The sequence below is a fragment of the Myotis yumanensis genome, unplaced genomic scaffold, assembly GCF_028538775.1.
Source record: "Myotis yumanensis isolate MYYU_CA2020_CCGP unplaced genomic scaffold, mMyoYum1.0.hap1 SCAF_12, whole genome shotgun sequence".
Classification (NCBI taxonomy): Eukaryota; Metazoa; Chordata; class Mammalia; order Chiroptera; family Vespertilionidae; genus Myotis; species Myotis yumanensis.
In genome coordinates, this window is record NW_027223763.1 from 2,590,760 (window position 1) to 2,608,202 (window position 17,443).

Consider the following 17,443-nt stretch of genomic DNA (forward strand, 5'->3'; position numbering starts at 1 on the left):
AGGACTCCGTGGCCTCTGGAAGTCAGAGCAAGCCACCTGCCCTGGAGCCCCTCGCGGGGTGCACTCTGGGACACCCTGAGTCTAGCCCTGGGGGACTCACATGGGGTTTCTGAACCTCCGGGACTGTCGGAGAATACACTTGTGTTGTTCGAAGTCGCTGAGTTTGTGGTGACTCGTGGCAGCCGCCACAGGAAACGGACAGCCCTGGCTACGTGACCTGTGACCGTCACACCCTGTGGGGTCCGGTGCTTCTGCTCCAGTCCTTTCCATGTGGCCTGGGCCTCGGCTCCCAAGCTGTCTGAGGGCAGCTGCGTAGCTGCCTCTGCTTTTCAAAGCTCCCCCTGCCCCTCCCAAAGGGGGTCAGCTTGCACCCAGGAGGCCCTTCATACATGCTGGTCAGATGTAAATAAATCTGTGTCTTTATTTCCATGTACAGCGGTTGAGGGGAACAGGCTTCTGACAGCAATAACTGCTGGTTTCTCCAGCCCAGGGGTCTGAGGGCAGACCAGAGCCCAGCTGAGTGCCGGTCAGAAGTGGGGGGTAGCCAGCAGGTCTGGCTGAAGCAGAGGGGTGCTGGGCATCCCACGGGGGCAGGAGGTGGCTCTGACCATCTGGCCACCTGAAAGAGGCCCCCTAAAGACCCAGGGGACCGGATCCCAGCGCTGTGGGCAGAAGGCACCGGGAGGATTTCTCTGTGGGTCCCGGCTCTGCGGGTCTGGTCTGATTGTGGCATCGAGGTCCACGTGGGGCTGCTCTGGCCTGGGCTCTGCCCTGGGGAAGGCACCCAAGTTATTATACCTTCAGCTCAGAAAAGACCCAACCCAGCTCCCACACTTTACAGCAGGAGAACTATGGGACCAGAGAGGGAAAGCGATTTGCCCAAAGTCACACAGCAGTTTCCTGAGTCTCAAAACAAGCCGCAAGACTCCCATCCAGTGTTGCCCCCGGGAGACTGGGGATCTGGGCGCAGGAGGCTGGCCTCCCTCCGGGTGACAGGACGGCAGGACAGGACGGGCTGGTCGGGGCTGGGAGGGGCACAGCCTCACTTGAGGTTGTGCTGGCTCTCGCGGTGCCGCCGCAGGTCCACCTTGCGCTGGAAGCCCTTGGCGCAGAGCTCGCAGCTGAAGGGCTTGAAGCCCGTGTGCTTCCGGCTGTGGGTGATGAGGTTGGAGCTCTGGCTGAAGGCTTTTCCGCACACCTGGCACTTGTGTGGCTTCTCACCTGCGGGGCAGCAAGGACCGAGTCAGGGCTGTCTGGGCCCCCACGCCCTGCATTTGTTCTCTGAAATTTTATTACGTTTTATCTCAGGACCAACCCACATTCCCTCTGACACCTCCCCGCCCTGCACTGCATTGTACCCTGGCTGGGGCGGGGGCTGGATCTCTCTGCTTTATCAATCTCCCGCAGCCCCTGGCACAGAGCCGGGTACAAAAGAGGCACTCGGGCAACAGCCGAGGAGTGAATAAATGAATGAGTGGAGGGATGAATGAATGAATGAATGAATGAATAAAGCACCTGCTAGTCTCACTTCTACCCAGAGATCAACATTGCTGACTTGTGCTTGCTGTTTCCTTCCAGCATTTTCTCTGTGCATTACCAGTAAATGAACTTAAGCAACACAGTGCCTCCAGCCCTCCTGTTGGGTGGGGGGCGCCCCATGTAACCTGATCCCACTGTCCTAAATTCGGGGCCTTTTAACAGTGGAAGGTGGGGGTTCCCAGGCTCTGCCTGGGCCTGGTGGCCCCGAGTGCCGGGCTGGGCGGGGGGCGCTGGCGGGCGGCTCACCCGTGTGGATGTAGGTGTGCTTCTTCATGTCCGACTTCTGGTGGAAGCGCTTGCCGCAGAACTGGCAGGGGTAGGGCCGCGTGTCCGAGTGGATGAGCAGGTGGGTGGACAGGGTGGACGAACGCTTGAAGGCTTTGCCGCACATCTGGCACTCGAAGCTGCGCTCCTGCCGGGGGAAACGAGGCCCTGGGGGGTCAGGCGCCGGCGCAGGACTGGACCCGGCCGGGATCCCCTGAGGAACAGGACACTCTGTTGGGGTGGCCTGGAGGGGCAGGCCCCAGGGCCCCCCCTTCCTGCCCCCCAGGAGGGGCTGAGGCTCGGGCCGAGTGGCCTCCTGTGGGATTTTTCCTTGTGACTTTCACGGTATCCCAAACAAAAGACATGTTTGTTGACGGACAGATGGACCCACTGATCTGGGAGTGGTGTTTTTTTGGGGGGAGGGAGGTTCACATTTCATGTCCCTTAACCCAGAGTGAGTTCCTGGAGGCGGGATGGCCGTGGGTGCGCAGTTTGGTGGAGTCTGATTTGAGGCCTGCGTCTGGCTTCTGCATCTTACTAGCCACCTGACCACAGGCAAGTGGTTTACCCTCCCTGAGACTCAGTTTCCTCATCTGCACCTGGAACAGGAGCGGGGATGACCTCAGAGGTCGGGAGGATTGCAGGTGGAGACTGGCCCGTGGTTCGTGCTCGTGAACGCAACGCTCACGAAGGCAACGCTCGCGAAACTTCCTTCTTCCCGACCTGACCCCGGGCCAGTCACTCAGGTCAGTGGGGCTGTTTTACCAGAATGAATCCCGAAAAAGGGGTTCCGGCCTCAGGGAGGGCTACTTGGGACCAGACGCACAGGAAGCCTGACTCTGAGAGGCCGAGAGTCCAGGGCCTCCAAGGCGAGGACTCCTGTGCTGCCCCCGGGGGATTGGGCGGGTGGGGGGGGGGTGTTTCTCAGCCTCACAGACACCCTGCGGCCCCCGCAGACGGCCTGGGTCAGAGCCTCTTGCAATTGTGCGTGCAGCCCACTCGGCCCGTCGGGGTGAAGGTGTCAGGAGTGGGCACGGGAGACTCCGACGAGGGCAGCAGGCAGCGAGGGACCCGCAGTCACCCTCAGGGGCAGGGTGACAGGCCAGCCGTAGCCCCCCCGGCCTCCTGGGAGGAGCGCGGAGGGAGGGGTCCTGGCTCCGGCTGCCCACCTGCGAGTGGATGTGCGTGTGCTGCTCCAGGCTGACCACGTGGCCGAAGGTCTTGCCGCAGACGTCACAGGCGAAGGGCCGGGTCCCGCTGTGGGAGCGACGGGCGTGCACCTCAAGCCCGTGTGGGGTGGAGAAGACCTGGGGGTGGGGACAGCGCATGAAGCCACCGGGGGGGGCGGGGGCTGGGGCCCCTTTCCCTCTGTGGTTGGGTTTCCTGTCTGTAAAGTGGGGCTGGGGGGTCTGGAAGGCCCCCCGTCGCCCTTTCTAGAGCTGAATAGGCAGCCTAGTGGTTAAAGACCACAGTTGGCCGGAGGCAGGTTTGCACCTGGCTCTGATATCGCCTTGCTGGGTGCTCTTGGGCAAGTGATTCGCCCTTTCTGAACCTGCATCCGCCTCCCCAGGCTCATGCGTGTCACGTGCTCAGCACAGGGTTGGGCACACGGTCAGGGCTCAAGGACTGGTGACGAGGACAAGGTTGTGAGGCCCCCATCCCACCAGGGGACCCGCGGCGCCCGGGGTCGCCCAGCTGCGCGTGCCCACTCTGCCAGCTGGGGCCTGGACGGGCGCTCACCTTGCTGCACTTGACGCAGTGGTACGCGTCCAGGCCCGGCGAGTAGCGGAGGCTGAAGTCCAAGGGCGGCTCGGCGCTGGGCACCAGGGGGCTGCCGTACAGGCTGACGGAGCGCTCCAGGAAGGCGGACTGCATGGTGGAGGGGGCCTGCCGGTAGCTGTGGCTGTAGGCCGAGGCCAGGGCGTCCCAGCAGAAGCTGGGCTTGTAGAGCGGGGGGGAGTTGGAGGCTGGCGAGTCCCTGTCCCGGGGTTGGGACATCCCAGCAGGACCCCCTGTGGAGAGTGGGACACGTGCCTGGTGGTGAGGGATTTATACACAGGGCGCCCACCCCTCCCCTGTGCTGAGGGGGTCAGTGTGTAAGTCCCCCGCGCCCCCGCCCCCGCCCCAGAGTGCCCACGGGGCCCACTCATCAGCCCTCCAGCGGCTCCCCCACCCCCACACCGAGTCCTCGTCCGGAAATGAGGTCCCACCAAGGAGGCTCCACGCAGAAGCCCGAGAGCTCAGCATCCAGGGGGCTGTGTCCCTCGGCCCTGACTCCGGACTCCGAGGTCCCCGCCCCCTCGCACTCACTCGGGAGGGGCTGGGGCCGTGGGCAGGTACCTGGTGCTGAGGCCATCCTGGTCCAGCTCTGGTCCAGCTCCAGCGCCGGCTCCCGTTTGAGGTCGGGCCAGTCCAGGCGCGGGCCCGGGAGCAGGGTGCCGAGAACAGGGTGGCTGCTCGGGACCTGGTCGCTGGCCACTGTGCGAGACAAGGTCCTCAGCGCCCCCGGCCGCAGCCCTGGGAGGGACCCAGGGGGAGGACTCGCTCCCCAGGAGGAGGGCCACGGAGAGAAAGGTGCTTGGCTCTACCCAGAGGGGGAGCGGCTGGAGGCCAGGGGAGACCCCGGGAGAACTCTTGGACCATCTCGGTTTCCCGGAGCCCCGAGTTCAGCCCTGGATCAGGCTCCGTTTGAGACCCACACGCCCTCCTCTGCAGCTACTGACCAGCTCCACGCTGAGCTCTCCTGGCCCCCAGGGCTCAGGGAGATGGGCAGACACATGCATTCATTCATTCACTCATTCAGCCAGCAGAAACAGGTCCCCTGTGCCCAGACCTGGAGGGGGGGGGGGCTGCTGCAGCCCCGTCCCAGGGGGCAGGGGCCTGGGTGCAGCGGGGGCCCAGCCTGTGCTGTCACTCACCCGGGCTCAGGACGGGAGGCCAGAATGGTTCATCGTCCTGGACGCGGGGCTGGTGGTAGGTGTGAGCCTTCTTGCTCTTCACCAGGAAGGAGCGAGGCATGGTCGGCGTGCGCCCCGCACCTGCCAGGGGAGAGGTGAGCGCGGTGAGGAGGACAGACTCCCCCTGAAGTCAGAACCCACTGTCCTGGGTTGAACAGTGTCCCCCAAAAGTTCTTGTCCACCGGACCCTGTGAACGTGACCTTTTTTAGAAGTAGGGTCTTTGCAGATGTGATCACATTAGAGGTTGAACTGGATTGGGGCTGCCGTGTGGCGGCGGAGACGGAGGCAGGGATTGGAGGGATGCGGCCACAAGCCAAGGAGTCCTGGTGGCCCCCAGAGAGGCGCGAGACACACTCCCTGGGAACCCACGGCGGGAACCGGCCTCGCTGGCGCCTGGGTTCTGGTTCTGCAGACGTCAGAACCTGGGAGAATACCGTCCTGCTGTTTTAAGCCACCTGGTTTGTGGCACTTGGTTATGGCAACTATCAGTCCTAATGCAGGAAATGAGCACACCGACCTCTAGAGCACCCAGGCCAGCCTGCTGCCGCCGCGCACCCCGAGCCCCGAGCGCCCGGAGCAGAGAAGGAAGGCAGGGTCTCCGTGTGGGGCGCCCTGCGGGCCACCCCCAGAACCCACGCTTGGCCACAGAAAGAGGTGCTCTCAGCCCACGTGGTGGAGCCAGATGCTCGTGGCTTCGCACCCCAGCTCACCTGCTGCGCAGTTCGGGCCGACCCTTAACCTCCCTGGACCTGTCCCCTTCTCTGCAGGTTGGGCATCCAGGTCTCCGAGGAGGAGGCCCCCCCCCGCCCCCGGCTGCAGGGGCGATAGGGCCAAGCGCGGGAAAGGGATGGCGGCTGCTCTGAACCACAGCCAGGGCCGGCGATAAGGCGTGGCCGGCAGCGCCTGGAGGAGGGAGATAGGCCAGCGTGGAGCTCTGCCTTCAGAGCAAACCCGGGGAGCCTCCAAGGGGGTGCCCCCGAGCCAGGCAGGAGAGGGACCCCCAACGGTGCCCGGAGCCGCCCAGCGGCGTCAGGAGTTTGGGCAGTGGCCACCCTCCTTGCTGTCTGCCTCAGTGCCCAGCCCTGCGTCCTGGGATCGCCGGCAAGAGCGGACCTTCATTTATGACAAACAGGCGTGTGGCGTGCCGGCGAGGTGCCTGGGCTGCAGGGAGCGCTGAGCGCTGGGCCTCTCAGCCCAGGGGAAACGCACCAGGAGGGCAGGCACCGCTAAGGCCTGTCCGGTCTCTTCATCCCATCCCGCCCCCAGCCTGGCCCACGGAGTCACGCTCTGAGGGTGGGGACACGCCCTGACCAGGCGCAGGGGCCCTGCTCCAGGCCACCCCTCTGGGCTCTGAAATGAGGGGGTGGGACTTGAAGGCTCTGGAGTCTGTCCAGCTCTCAGACTTTTCTTAAATATATTATTTGTATTGATTTCAGAGAGGAAGGGAGAGAGATAGAAACCTCAATGATGCAAGAGAATCAGGGATGGGCTGCCTCCTGCACGCTCCACACTGGGGCTGGAGCCCTCCGCGCCCCCCCCCCCCCCCGCCCCCGGGCATGTGCCCCGACTGGGAATCGAACTGTGACCTCCTGGTTCATAGGTCAACGCTCAACCACTGAGCCCCGCCGGCCCGGCCAGCTCTCAGATTTGGGCCTCACAGGGCTCGCCTGGCCTGCTGTCCTCCCAGCTCGCCCGCAGCCCGCGCAGCCTTATCTCCCGGGGACAGTCTTCCTCCTGCCTCCACCCTCCGCCCACCGGCTCTGCAGCCCCTTCTTCCCCTTCTTCTCAGCATCAGCAACGCGCTGGCGAGGCTGGGCCCTGGGCGGTTGGAGCGGAGACCCCTCCATGTGCCCCTTGTTCTCGGGGAGCCTCTATCTCTCTATCAAAGGATTTTTTTTTTATGTATTTTATTAGTGAGTCAGCTAGAGCCAAAGGCGGGCGACCTGCCTAGTCTCAGCTCCGCTCACCCGCCCTGTCAGCCAAGTCGCTGTCCCCCCATTTTAGAGAGGAGAAACCAAGGCTGAGAGGCGGCTCGGATCCCAGGGCAGAGCGAGGCGGAGCGGGACCGGCCGTCCAGCCCAGGCCCCACGCTCCTGACCGCCAGACCGGGGCACGGGGGCGGTGGGCATTTATCCTGCACGGAGGGAACTGAGCCGACAGGCAAGGGGGACACAGGACAGGGTTGAGAGCTCCCCGGTGCATTGTCATCAGATCCCACACCCACGGGGCAAGGGAAGCAGCAATGGCCTTCCCGGGTCACGGGGTAAACTGAGGCTGGGCGAGGACAGAGGCCTGCCAGGGTCTCCCAGCGCCTGTCCCATGGCACTCGCCCTCGGCCCAGCGCTCAGCATCACATTGTGGTCCATCGCGGTCCGTGCAGCCCCCAGGGAGCCAGCGCCTGGAGATGGGGAGGCTGCTTGCTGGGGCAAGAGGGCGAGGGGGGGCGGGGAGACAATGAATCCCCCGATCTTTGCATCTTTTCCAGAACCCGGAGGCCCGTGTCCGGCCCTAGAGAGCTCAGCGAGAGGCCAGGGGAGAACCGACCTCCTCTGGGAGCTTTGGTCTCCCCCGGGGTCCGGGCTCGGGGCCGGGGCGGCCCAGGACACAGGCCAGGGCGCTCCCAGGCTCAGGGGCTCCCACGGCACCAGAGAAACTTCCTTCTGGCCCCTGTGAGCTGAGCTTTAAAAAAAAAACAGGAACCAATCACCTGGTCGGTAGTTAATGAACAGCCACACCGTTCTGATTCACAGGGACCCGTCCGAGGAGGCGCCGAGAGCAGAGATTGTGAAAGAAGCCACAGTTTCTTCATAAAACAGAGCCTTGATGGTATCGGCTCCGGAAGGAGCCTCACTGTTAGCATCTCCCCAAACCCCATCCAGTGGAGGCCCTGACCCTGAATCAGAACCTCGGCCAAAAGCCCTGAAGGGGGGCCCCGCACCCCGACTTCCAGGCGGCGGAGCAGCAGGCCTGTGATTTCCGAGCCCCAGGCGTCCCCCGTGGGGCCGCGTCTGATTCTGTGACCCTGAGCTTGGCCACCAACCCGGGCCTTGGCTGTCCGCTCTCGTAGGGACGGTTGGACTAAGGTTTCCACACTTCCCTTTGCTCTGAGATCCCACGCGCGTCGCGTCCGTTGCCCGCCAGCTCGGGGCTGCCCACCTGGACCGAGAAGCGGTCCCCGGGTTCCCCTTTTGGGAGGTTGGGTAAGACGCTGCCTTTCTCAGAGTCGCTGCCTTCGGACTTCCTTTATGTTTAAAGACTCGGCTTAAGGGGAAACACAAACAAACAAACACAACCCTTTCCATGACCGACCAGAGCCCGGGTCATCTGGGCGGGCAGGGGGGGTTAGGGGGGTAGGGGGGCAAGGGGGAGCGGTCGTTACTTTTCTTTGAAATCTGGAAGGCGTTCCCAAAGGGTTCCTCCTAGGTTCAGAGAATGCAATGTCAAAAGCGAGTGAATCAGCCCTGGCTGGTGGCTCAGTGGTTAGGACCCAGCCCGTGCTCCAAAGGGTCACGGGTTCGATTCCCAGTCAAGGTCATGGACCTGGGTTGTAGGTTCGGTCCCTGGCCCCAGTCGGGGCACGTGTGGGAGGCAACCAATCCATGTGTCTCTCTCACATCGATGTTTCTCTCTCCCTCTCCCTCTCTCTCCCCTCCCTACCTCCCACTCTCTCTGAAAATCAGTGGAAAAAAGTGAGTGAATCAGTAGAGTATCTGGGTGTATCCCCCAAAAGAACTGAAAGCAGGGGCTGGAACAGACATCTGTACACCCCAACTCACGGCAGCCATGTTCACAGTAGCCAGAAGGTGGAGGACCCGCGCGCCCATCCAGGGATGTGGGCCAACGCGACCTACACTCACGCCGGACTGTTCCTCAGCCTCAAAGGGAAGGAAGTCCTGACACCTGCCCCACACGGGTGAAACCGGGGGGCGTGATGCCCAGGGACGCACACCGCACGGCCCTGCCTCTGCCCGGTGTCTGCAGTAGGCAAATGCGGGCGAAAGGTGCCTGGCGGGTGGGGGGGAGGAGGGTTACTGTTTAATGAACACAGAGTTTCAGTTTTGCCAGGTGAAGAGTCTGTAAATGGACGGCCGTGCCATGAGGGCAGGCAGTTTCATGGTGCATATGTTTTATCTCAATAAAAGCAAAAATGAGTGAGCAAGGCGTGCCCTGCACGTTTCTGAATTAGAGACGAAAGCAGCCCCCCCGCCCCCCGCCCCCGTTTGAATTTCTGGAAACAAATGAAGAGAAACCTGGCTGTGGACTAAGCCTGTTTCTGTGAAAGCGGGGGGAGCTCGCACTTAGGGGACCTGACGATCTTCCCGGGGTGTGTGTGTGTGTGTGTGTGTGTGACCTGGGGGGACATGGCCGGGCCTTAGGAGCCCTGTGTTCTCACTAGGACCCCAGCCCCCTGACAGCCGCGGGCACCGGGTCTGCGTGCCCGGGTCTGGCTCTGAGTGCCTCGCTCCTCGCACCCCACCCGCAGCTCTGAGGTTCCCCGGGAACTTTCTGCAGGGAAGCCGGGACCCCCCCAATGTCTGAGCAAGGGGGAGCGGTCGTTACTCACTCGTCTCCTTCTGTGAAGACCCCCACCACCAGCAGCAGCAGCTCAAGGAACCCGCCGCTCACTGAGTGAACACTTCCCACTGCGCCAGGCAGGCGGTGCGCGCAGGAGGGCAGGTGCCGCTCCCGCCGCCCCCAGATCCGAGCCCAGGGCCGCACATGGATCCACACCCCACCCGGAATCTCGTGAAGCTCTCGACTTCTCCCCAGAAAGAAGCCACGGGCACGCGCCCACGGCAACTCGGCGAGGTCCCCCACGAGCTCTGCGCGGACAAGCGCCTCTCCCCGGCGCCCGGGCTCCAACTTGGCTTCCTCTCCCCCAAATGGTAGCAAAGGCCGTGACACCGGCCCCCATCCACCGCCCTATTGTCCCGAGGCTGGGGGGTCAGTGCGGGGGAGGGGGCAGCGCTGGAAGGGAGCGCGCCGCACTCCCCGTGTCCCGGGAACTGGGGGGTAGGTGGCCGGGACTGTGGACGCCCGGGCAGAACTGCCTTCAGGGTTCTCTCAGTCCCAGTCCCACTTCCCAGGAAAGACGGGCTCCCGGGACCCCACTCGGGTCCTCCGCACGGGTCGTGCCAGGCGGGTCTGTGGGGTGTGGGTGTGACGGGGCAGGAGGTGATGGGTGAGCCTAGGACTGAGTTGGGAGAAGGTGGAGGCGTTCCTGTGCGGGCGCAGCCTCCTCGCCACCCCTGGCCCAGGGCTCAGGGGCTGACCGCTGCTCCCTAAAGAGGACTAGCCACCCGCCTCATCCTCCCAGAGCTGCCGAGGGCCCGGGACCTGCTGGGGCCGTCAAGTCAGACATGCAAACGGAGCAGCCGCAGCCACCAGGGGCCACTCCGCACTCACCTGTCCCGAGTCCCGCGTCCCAAGTCCCGCGTCCAGGGTCCCGTGTCCCGGGTCCCACGTCCCGGGGTCGGTGCTGGCTTCTGGTCCGGGTCCCAGTCCCGCGTCCCGGGGTCGGTGCTGCGTCCTGGTCTCGGTCCCGGTCCCGCGCTGCGAACCTCGAAGCCACTCTCTGCGGTTGGCTCCAGCCGTCAACTTGGAGACTCCCTGCACAGTTAGGTACTTCTCCTTTTCTCTCTCTCTCTTGTTTTTTCCCCTCTTCTGTTCCCCTCCCTGATTTTCAATCTGATTATTTGTCAAAATCTGGCGGGGAGGGGCAGCCAATAGCGCGCGGCTGTATTTGCTTATCGCAGCTTCCCAGGGCCGCTCACATCGTCTCCTCTCACCCTCTCGCCCTATCGCCCTCCGCTCCCTGCCGGCTCCCGGGAAGCTCCAGCAACATCTGGATGAAAGGAAAGGGCAGCTAAAGGGTTCCATTCAAACATTAGAGTTGAAATAAGACATTTACTTGTAAACCCAATTTTGTACCAAGAACTTAGAACTTTCTTTAATTTGTCTTCTCCTCCTCCTCCTCCTCTTCCTTTCTCTCTCTCTCTCTCTCTCTCTCTCTCTCTCTCTCTCTCTCTCCCCCTCTTTCTCCCCTTCCCCCTCCCCCTCTTTTCTTCCTTCGCCAGTTGAGCCCCCAGCCAGGAGGCATTCAGGACAAAGCACATGGCCGAGAGGCCCGTCCCCACAGCGGTCACCTTGGAGAAGAAAGGTGGCATTCCTGCTCCGGGACGGCACCCCAGCGGGAGTGAAGGGACGGACAGTCAGGTGTGGTGGTGAGGGTCCGCCAGCCCCCAGCCGCTCGGTCCACGCTGGGGTCCCAGGGCCTGCGTGTGCCGCCCTCTGGTGGCCGAGGAGGCTGGGGTCCCTGGGCCTGCAGCGCGTCCGGGTCACCAGGGGCAGAGCAGGATGGCCGGGGTCAGGCGTGTCATCCCGTTGGGCACAGAGCCCCACTCCCCCTCACCACCGCCCCCACCCCCACCCCCTCCCCCTCCTCGGCCCCCCAGCTTCGGGGTGACTAATTGATCTCAGCAGGAGATTTGCATAAGACAAGGACTCACAGGGCCACCACTGTTAGCCTGATTTGCATACTCTTCCCAGGCCAGGGATTGTGTTTCCCTCAAAAGGAAAACAAGTTTGGTGACGGGAGCCCGGGAGCCGGTCACACTGCAAATCCCGGTCCCACAGGAGCAGCGAGGCCTCTGCGCTGAGGTCTCTGCGCTGGGCTGGCCTTTAGGTGAGATGCCGCCTGGACGTCACCCGGCCTGTGACACCGCCCGGCTCACCCCCGGCCCTGCAGCTGTCCTCTTGCCGGAGAGACACCAGTGGCCACATCTGGAATGTTCTCTGACATGCACATTGCCAACAGTCCACTAGCACTGTTTGAAATTATGCAGGAAACAAAAAATAATAATTAAAGGGTCTTAACACATTGCGGACGGATCACGAGAATTCTCGCTTCTTATGCCACAGTGTTTTACAAAGTATCATACTTTAAAAAGATAGTAGCTTGCGAGAACATGTAATAAATAACTTCAAAATGCAGTGGGTATTTAATTTTAAAGCGTGCCTTTAACATTTATGTAAAACGCTTTTTGTACTTGTTCCATAGAAACTTATCTGGCCACTCGGTCCAGCTAGCGATAAAACCCCTGGTCCGCAGTGTGTTAAGAAAACTCTCCCTTAGCTTGACACGGCCGTTCCTTCCCATTCTCACTTCATTCCTTCATGCCACAGACACACAGGCACACACATGCGTGTGCACACACACACATGCACACACACACCCATCCCATTGTCACTTCATTCCTTCATTCCCCAGACACACAGGCACACACACGCGTGTGCACACACACGCACACCCATCCCATTGTCACTTCATTCTTTCATTCCACACACAGGCACGCACATGCGTGCGCACACACACGCACACACAAGCACACAGGCACATGCATGCACACACAAATACACAGACAGACACACATGTGTGCGCATGCGCCCATCGTTGGCTGTTGTGAGCCACTGGGTCTTCCTTCTTCCATCGAATGTGATGTTACTTTGGTGCCGCCTGAATCCCTTAGGGCCTTCATGAACGTACTTCATGGTTTCCCAGCTTTTCATGGCTTACCTTACCGATCACTTTCTCCAACTGGGGCAGGATTTGGGGGTATTTTCTAGTGCAAAGCTGCCACGTGGGGCAAATACAGTTCAGCTGCTCCCCCCCCCCCCCCCCCCCCCCCCCAGTAACCTGCTCAGGGGCTTTCTTCCTAGACCAGGACCCCAGCCTGGAAGTGAAGACAGGCCTTCCCTGGAGAAGCGCCCAGGCCTCCAGCCCCAACAGTGTCCAGGGGAGGCGCCTGCAGTGAGACCCCCCGGCCCTGGGTCAGTCCCTCCAGGGCTGCCTGCGCGGCCAACACCACCCCCCTTCGAAGACAGCCCTGGAGGTGACGTGCATGGATCTAGTCTGTCCTAAGGGCTGAGTCGCTTCAGCATCCCTGTGCCCGTTCATTCGTTCATTCACTCGTTCAGTTGCTGTTGGTGCCTTTCATACACCAGGTTCCTCCTTCCCCCTCTTGCCTCCTCCCTTCCCCCGTCTTCGCTCTGGCTGCCATAACCAGACACCACAGGCTGGCGACGTAGCAACATTTATTCCTCACGGGGGCTGGAAGTCCAAGACCAAGATGCCCGCAGGTCCAGCTTCTGGCGAGGACGAGCTTCCTGGGTGCCGGCAGCCACCTGTCGCTGAGCCCTCACGCGCGTGGCAGGGTGAGCTGCTGTCTCTCTTCTCTACTTATAAGGATACTAATCATTCAGTCCCTAACACCCCCTTAGCGAGCACATGTTTATTGAGTGCCTACCAGCTACCAGATGCCTGGGTTTCCAACAAGAACCAGACAGAAGCCCTCGTGAGCTCCTTGCTGGTCTAGCAGGTGGGACGGAGTCCCCTGACATTTACAGTTTGGCGTGGAACCGCTGCGATGTAACCACAGCGTGCAAAGGAGCATGGGAGGTGGGGAAATGGACCCAGGCCCGGAGAGCTGGGGAAGCGAGCGGCCTCGGAGCTGATGCAGGCGGAGTCCGTCGGGAGATGCAGGGAAGAACGTCTAAGAAGACAAACACCCGGGGGCAAAGAGCTGGAGGCAGCCAAGTGCAGTGAGGGGGCACGGGGGAGCCTGGTGGAAGGGGAGGGAAGGATGGGGCATTCGAGAGAGGAGCCTAGAAAAGAAGAAGCCGGATCAGAAAGATCATGTACTGGTTTAAAACCTGCAGTGACTCCCCTTTGCCAACAGGACACAAAGCTCAGCCTCGAAGACCGGTGCTCAATGTTTTTCTCGGTCCGAGCTCCTCCCAAGGACAGGGCTCCTTCATGCGAGTTGCAGGAACCCGATTCCACAGGCTTAAGAACAGCAATACAATTAGTTCGCATTACAGGAAGGGTCGGCTTCAGGCATGGTTGGATCCAGGTGCTCCAATGGTATCGTCTGGATCCCATTCGTTTGCGCCTCGGGGCATTTGCATGTGCTGTCCCCTCTGCCTGGATGGCCACCTCCCAGCCCTTCCCACGGGATATGGGTCTCTCACTGGCCAGGGCTGGCAGATCCTGCTGCCAAAATCACACTAAGAGACAAAGAGGTGGAGGAAGGGATGAGTTCTGGAGGCAAGAGCAGTCCCCCACAGAATGAGGCCAGAAGGGTGTTTGGGGCCATAGCTGCCACCTTCCACCTTCTGACTGTTTTTTCACTGTCGCCTGAGCGTGCTGTGTTCTTGCTGGGGACCAAATTCCAACTCCTGCCCCTGTCTTTCCTGTTTCCCCGTCCAGAATGTTCTTTCTCTTCAATCCAGCTCTCAACTCCCCCAAAACGCCTTCCCAGACTCCTCACAACCCCTGGGGTCGTCTGTGATCTGAAGGATTCGGGCCTCCCGGACAGCCTGTGGATTCTGGTCTTGCTCTGTCCATCATGGACACTCAGCGGCTTGTCAAGGAGCCTAGCAGCTGCCTAAGGGGAGGGCGTGCGGATCATCCTCTCTCCGTAGGCAGCAGGCACAGGCACAGGCACAGGCACAGGCAGCAGGCACAGGCACAGGCACAGGCACAGACATAGGCACAGGCACAGGCACAGGCAGCAGGCAGCAGGCACAGGCACAGGCACAGGCACAGGCAGCAGGAACAGGCACAGGCACAGACATAGGCACAAGCACAGGCAGCAGGAACAGGCACAGGCATAGGCACAGGCACAGGCACAGGCTCAGGCTCAGGCTCAGGCACAGGCTCAGGCAGCAGGCAGCAGGCAGCAGGCAGCAGGCACAGGCACAGGCACAGGCTCAGGCAGCAGGCACAGGCACAGGCACAGACTCAGGCAGCAGGCAGCAGGCAGCAGGCAGCAGGCACAGGCACAGACTCAGGCAGCAGGCAGCAGGCAGCAGGCACAGGCACAGACTCAGGCAGCAGGCAGCAGGCAGCAGGCAGCAGGCACAGGCACAGACTCAGGCAGCAGGCACAGGCACAGGCACAGGCAGCAGGCACAGGCACAGACTCAGGCAGCAGGCACAGGCACAGGCACAGGCACAGGCTCAGGCTCAGGCAGCAGGCAGCAGGCACAGGCACAGGCACAGGCAGCAGGCGCAGGTTGGCCTGCGGGAACCCTGACCAGGCTGCACAAATGGGACCCACTGCACCAAGGGCCAGCAGTGGGCAGTGTGCGGAGTCCCCACCCTCGGAGGCCACATCTCAGGCGAGTACAGGTGGGTCCGGAAGCCCTGTGGGAGCCGGAGGGGGGGGGGGGGGGTGACTGTGCTGTGCTGGGGGTGGCAGGGTCCGGCCGTGGCTTCAAAAGGCCACAGAACGAGGAGTGGAACAAACAGGAGCTGAGCACAGCTGCCCAGGAACGCCAGGATCCAAGGGGTGGTTCTTGCCTTGGGGGTGGGGGGTGGGGGCGGCTCACAGCGAGCCCAGGGCACCCTGGGGCCATCCTCCTCTCCCTGCCTCCTGGTGCCAGAAAAGCCCCACCTCTGTCCTGCTGTGTGTGACTCAGTCCTTCGGGGAGACGGCGAGCTCTTCCCAAGCCCAGGACCAGCTGAGGCGCAGGGTGCCCTCTTACAAATGCTGCCTGGCACTGGGGGATGGCACTGTGCTGCGGGCTCACCGCGGGGGACGCAATTCACTGTGTCGCCACGAGGTGGCGCTCCGGCCTGCTTTTCCTCTGGCAAAAAACTAAAACAATAATTGTTATGTATATGTATCTATGTAGTATGCATGTATGTATGTATGCATGTATCTATCATTTATCTATCATCTACCTAGTGTATCTAATTACAGCTTAAATTACAAAAGTGATCCTTGGTCAGAGGAGAAGACAATAAAAGAATATGTACCTCCGTCCTGACCTGTTATTCTTTCCCTCCCTCCCATCCCCCCTCGCGCTCTCTCTCCCTCTCCCCTCCCTCCTGCTGCCTTCCCCCATCTCTCTCTCCTATGCGTGTGTGCATATAACACTTTTGAGTTCAAACAAATCTTTATTATTGAAAATAATCTTAAGCAGTATTGACCTTCGCTGCTGAGTCCCACACGGTCAGGCAGCATCTCCACAGTCTGAGCAGCCCTCCGGTCCTCCGGCCTCCAAGTGGGGATGGTACATCCTGGTGGAAGACCGTGGGCGCGTCCCCCGTCACCAGGTGGCTGGTTGGCCTCACAGGAGCATGAAGGGAAACAAACTTAGAGAGATCAGGTGGGGAGGGGGCAGGCAGGCAGGAAGGGCCCACATCCCCCTCTGCATTCCCACTCATGCCTCCCAGCGACCACAGGAGCGGCAAACAGGCACGCGACCCTCTCTAGGTCCGGGAGAGACCGGACGGACGGTCAGGAAGCCCATCTCACCTCCACCGACCAGCGACCCCTCTGCCGGGTCCTCTCGGTGCCTCTGGCAGGACGCCCGCGAGGACGGAGAGGCAGGGAGAGGCAGGTCCCAACGCATCACCTGAGGTTCCAGGAGGGAAACGGGGGCCAAGAGGGGCCTGTCCTGTCCTGGAAAGCCCTTCACACGGCGACCGTCCTCAGTGCCTCCGATGTAGGCATCCCATCTGCTTTATAAAACGTAGACGCCCGTGGCCATGAACCTCTAGCTGTCCAGAGTCACGGGGCCGGTGGAAGCGCCATTCTGGTGTCGGGCCACCAGCTGTGTGACCTGGGCCAGGTCACTAACCCCCGAGACTCCACTGTCCCGTCTGTAAAATGGGGGTAAGAATGTGCCTCCCTTGGGTTGTTGTAGGTAGCAAATGAGGGAATACTTGCAAAAACGTTTTATAGATGTATAAATACTTAAAATTTTAAAAATTTTGTATTTATATGTTTTTTTGTTAATTCTCACCCGAGGATACTTTTTTCCATTGCTTTTCAGAGTGGAAAGGAGAGGGAGAGAGGGGGAAAGAGAGACAGAGGAGAGAGAGAGAGAGAGAGAGAGAGAGAGAGACATCGATTGGTTGCCTCCCACGGGAGCCGTGACCAAGGCGGGGATGGAACCCTGCAACCCAGGTAACGTGCCCTGGACCAGGAATTGAACCCTTGATCCTTCGGTGCAAGGGCCAACTCTCTAACCCCAGGGAACACTGGCCAGGGCAACGCTTAAACACTTTAAACGCACAGGTTCCTGTTTCTCAGCAGCAATAGTCACCAGCAGACTGCAGAGCTCTGCTCTCTGTCTCTCATCACAAGGTCAAGAGCAGCCTTCGTTGCTGGGGAGAAAGCAGCAGCCAGGGCGGCGGCAGCCTGAGCCCCGCCAGGTGGGCTGTGCCCTCCCCGTGGCGTGGCGGGTAGAGTGTCCATGCAACACCTGACCTGGGGCTTCTGCTGCTGAGCGCCCGATGGCTCCGCATCCGCATTCTCTCTGGATGCTCCCGGGAAGCCCGCTGGGCGGAGAGGAAGGAGGCCCGTTTGTGACCATCAGCCCGGGGCCAGCTGGGGTCGGGTTTCTAAGCCTGTCTCTTCAGTCCCAGGGAGCATGTCGCCACTTAGGGAAACCAAGGACCAACTTCCAGGTGCGGCTGGCACCAGCACCAAGCCCACAGTGACGGTGGGGGCGCCCAGCCCGGTCCACAGGGGCACGGACTCCCCCCTTTACTCTGCAGCCTGTCCCCAGAGCCACGCCTGGCCGTTGCAGGTCCCTACGCGGGCTCTCCCTGCCTCGTGGCCAGAACCTCAGAGTTTCTGCCTGTGCGTGTTCCAATTATTTTTTGATCT

General features: G+C 61.4%; 1 protein-coding gene across 4 annotated transcripts; it reads right to left on the reverse strand.

The window, feature by feature from the left end:
- Nucleotides 1-418: 418 nt before the first annotated feature.
- On the reverse strand, nt 419-10,509 carry GFI1B (growth factor independent 1B transcriptional repressor). 4 transcript variants are annotated; one of them, XM_070430001.1, is made up of 7 exons: nt 10,168-10,509; nt 4,722-4,841; nt 4,144-4,281; nt 3,544-3,815; nt 2,973-3,110; nt 1,786-1,951; nt 419-1,221 (listed from the first exon to the last, which is right to left on the reverse strand). In XM_070430001.1, the coding sequence occupies exons 2-7, from the start codon at nt 4,819-4,821 to the stop codon at nt 1,043-1,045; spliced, it is 993 nt and encodes a 330-aa protein (XP_070286102.1). In that variant the 5' UTR covers nt 4,822-4,841; nt 10,168-10,509; the 3' UTR covers nt 419-1,042. The 4 variants fall into 4 exon arrangements, with proteins under 4 accessions (XP_070286102.1, XP_070286099.1, XP_070286101.1 ...); XM_070429998.1 differs by having other exon boundaries at nt 1,786-2,017; XM_070430000.1 differs by lacking the exon at nt 10,168-10,509 and adding an exon at nt 7,918-8,075 and having other exon boundaries at nt 1,786-2,017.
- Nucleotides 10,510-17,443: the final 6,934 nt, after the last annotated feature.

Bases quoted from the DNA above. Each gene is read 5' to 3' on its own strand.
- GFI1B (XM_070429998.1), bottom strand. From the start codon at position 4,821: ATGCCTCGCTCCTTCCTGGTGAAGAGCAAGAAGGCTCACACCTACCAC. The intron at 4,282-4,721 runs GTGAGTGACAGC...TGTCTCGCACAG, and splicing joins GCCTCCCGTCCTGAGCCCGG to TGGCCAGCGACCAGGTCCCG. The intron at 2,018-2,972 runs GTGGGCAGCCGG...CCTGTTCCTCAG, and splicing joins ACACGCACATCCACTCGCAG to GGGATCCCGGCCGGGTCCAG.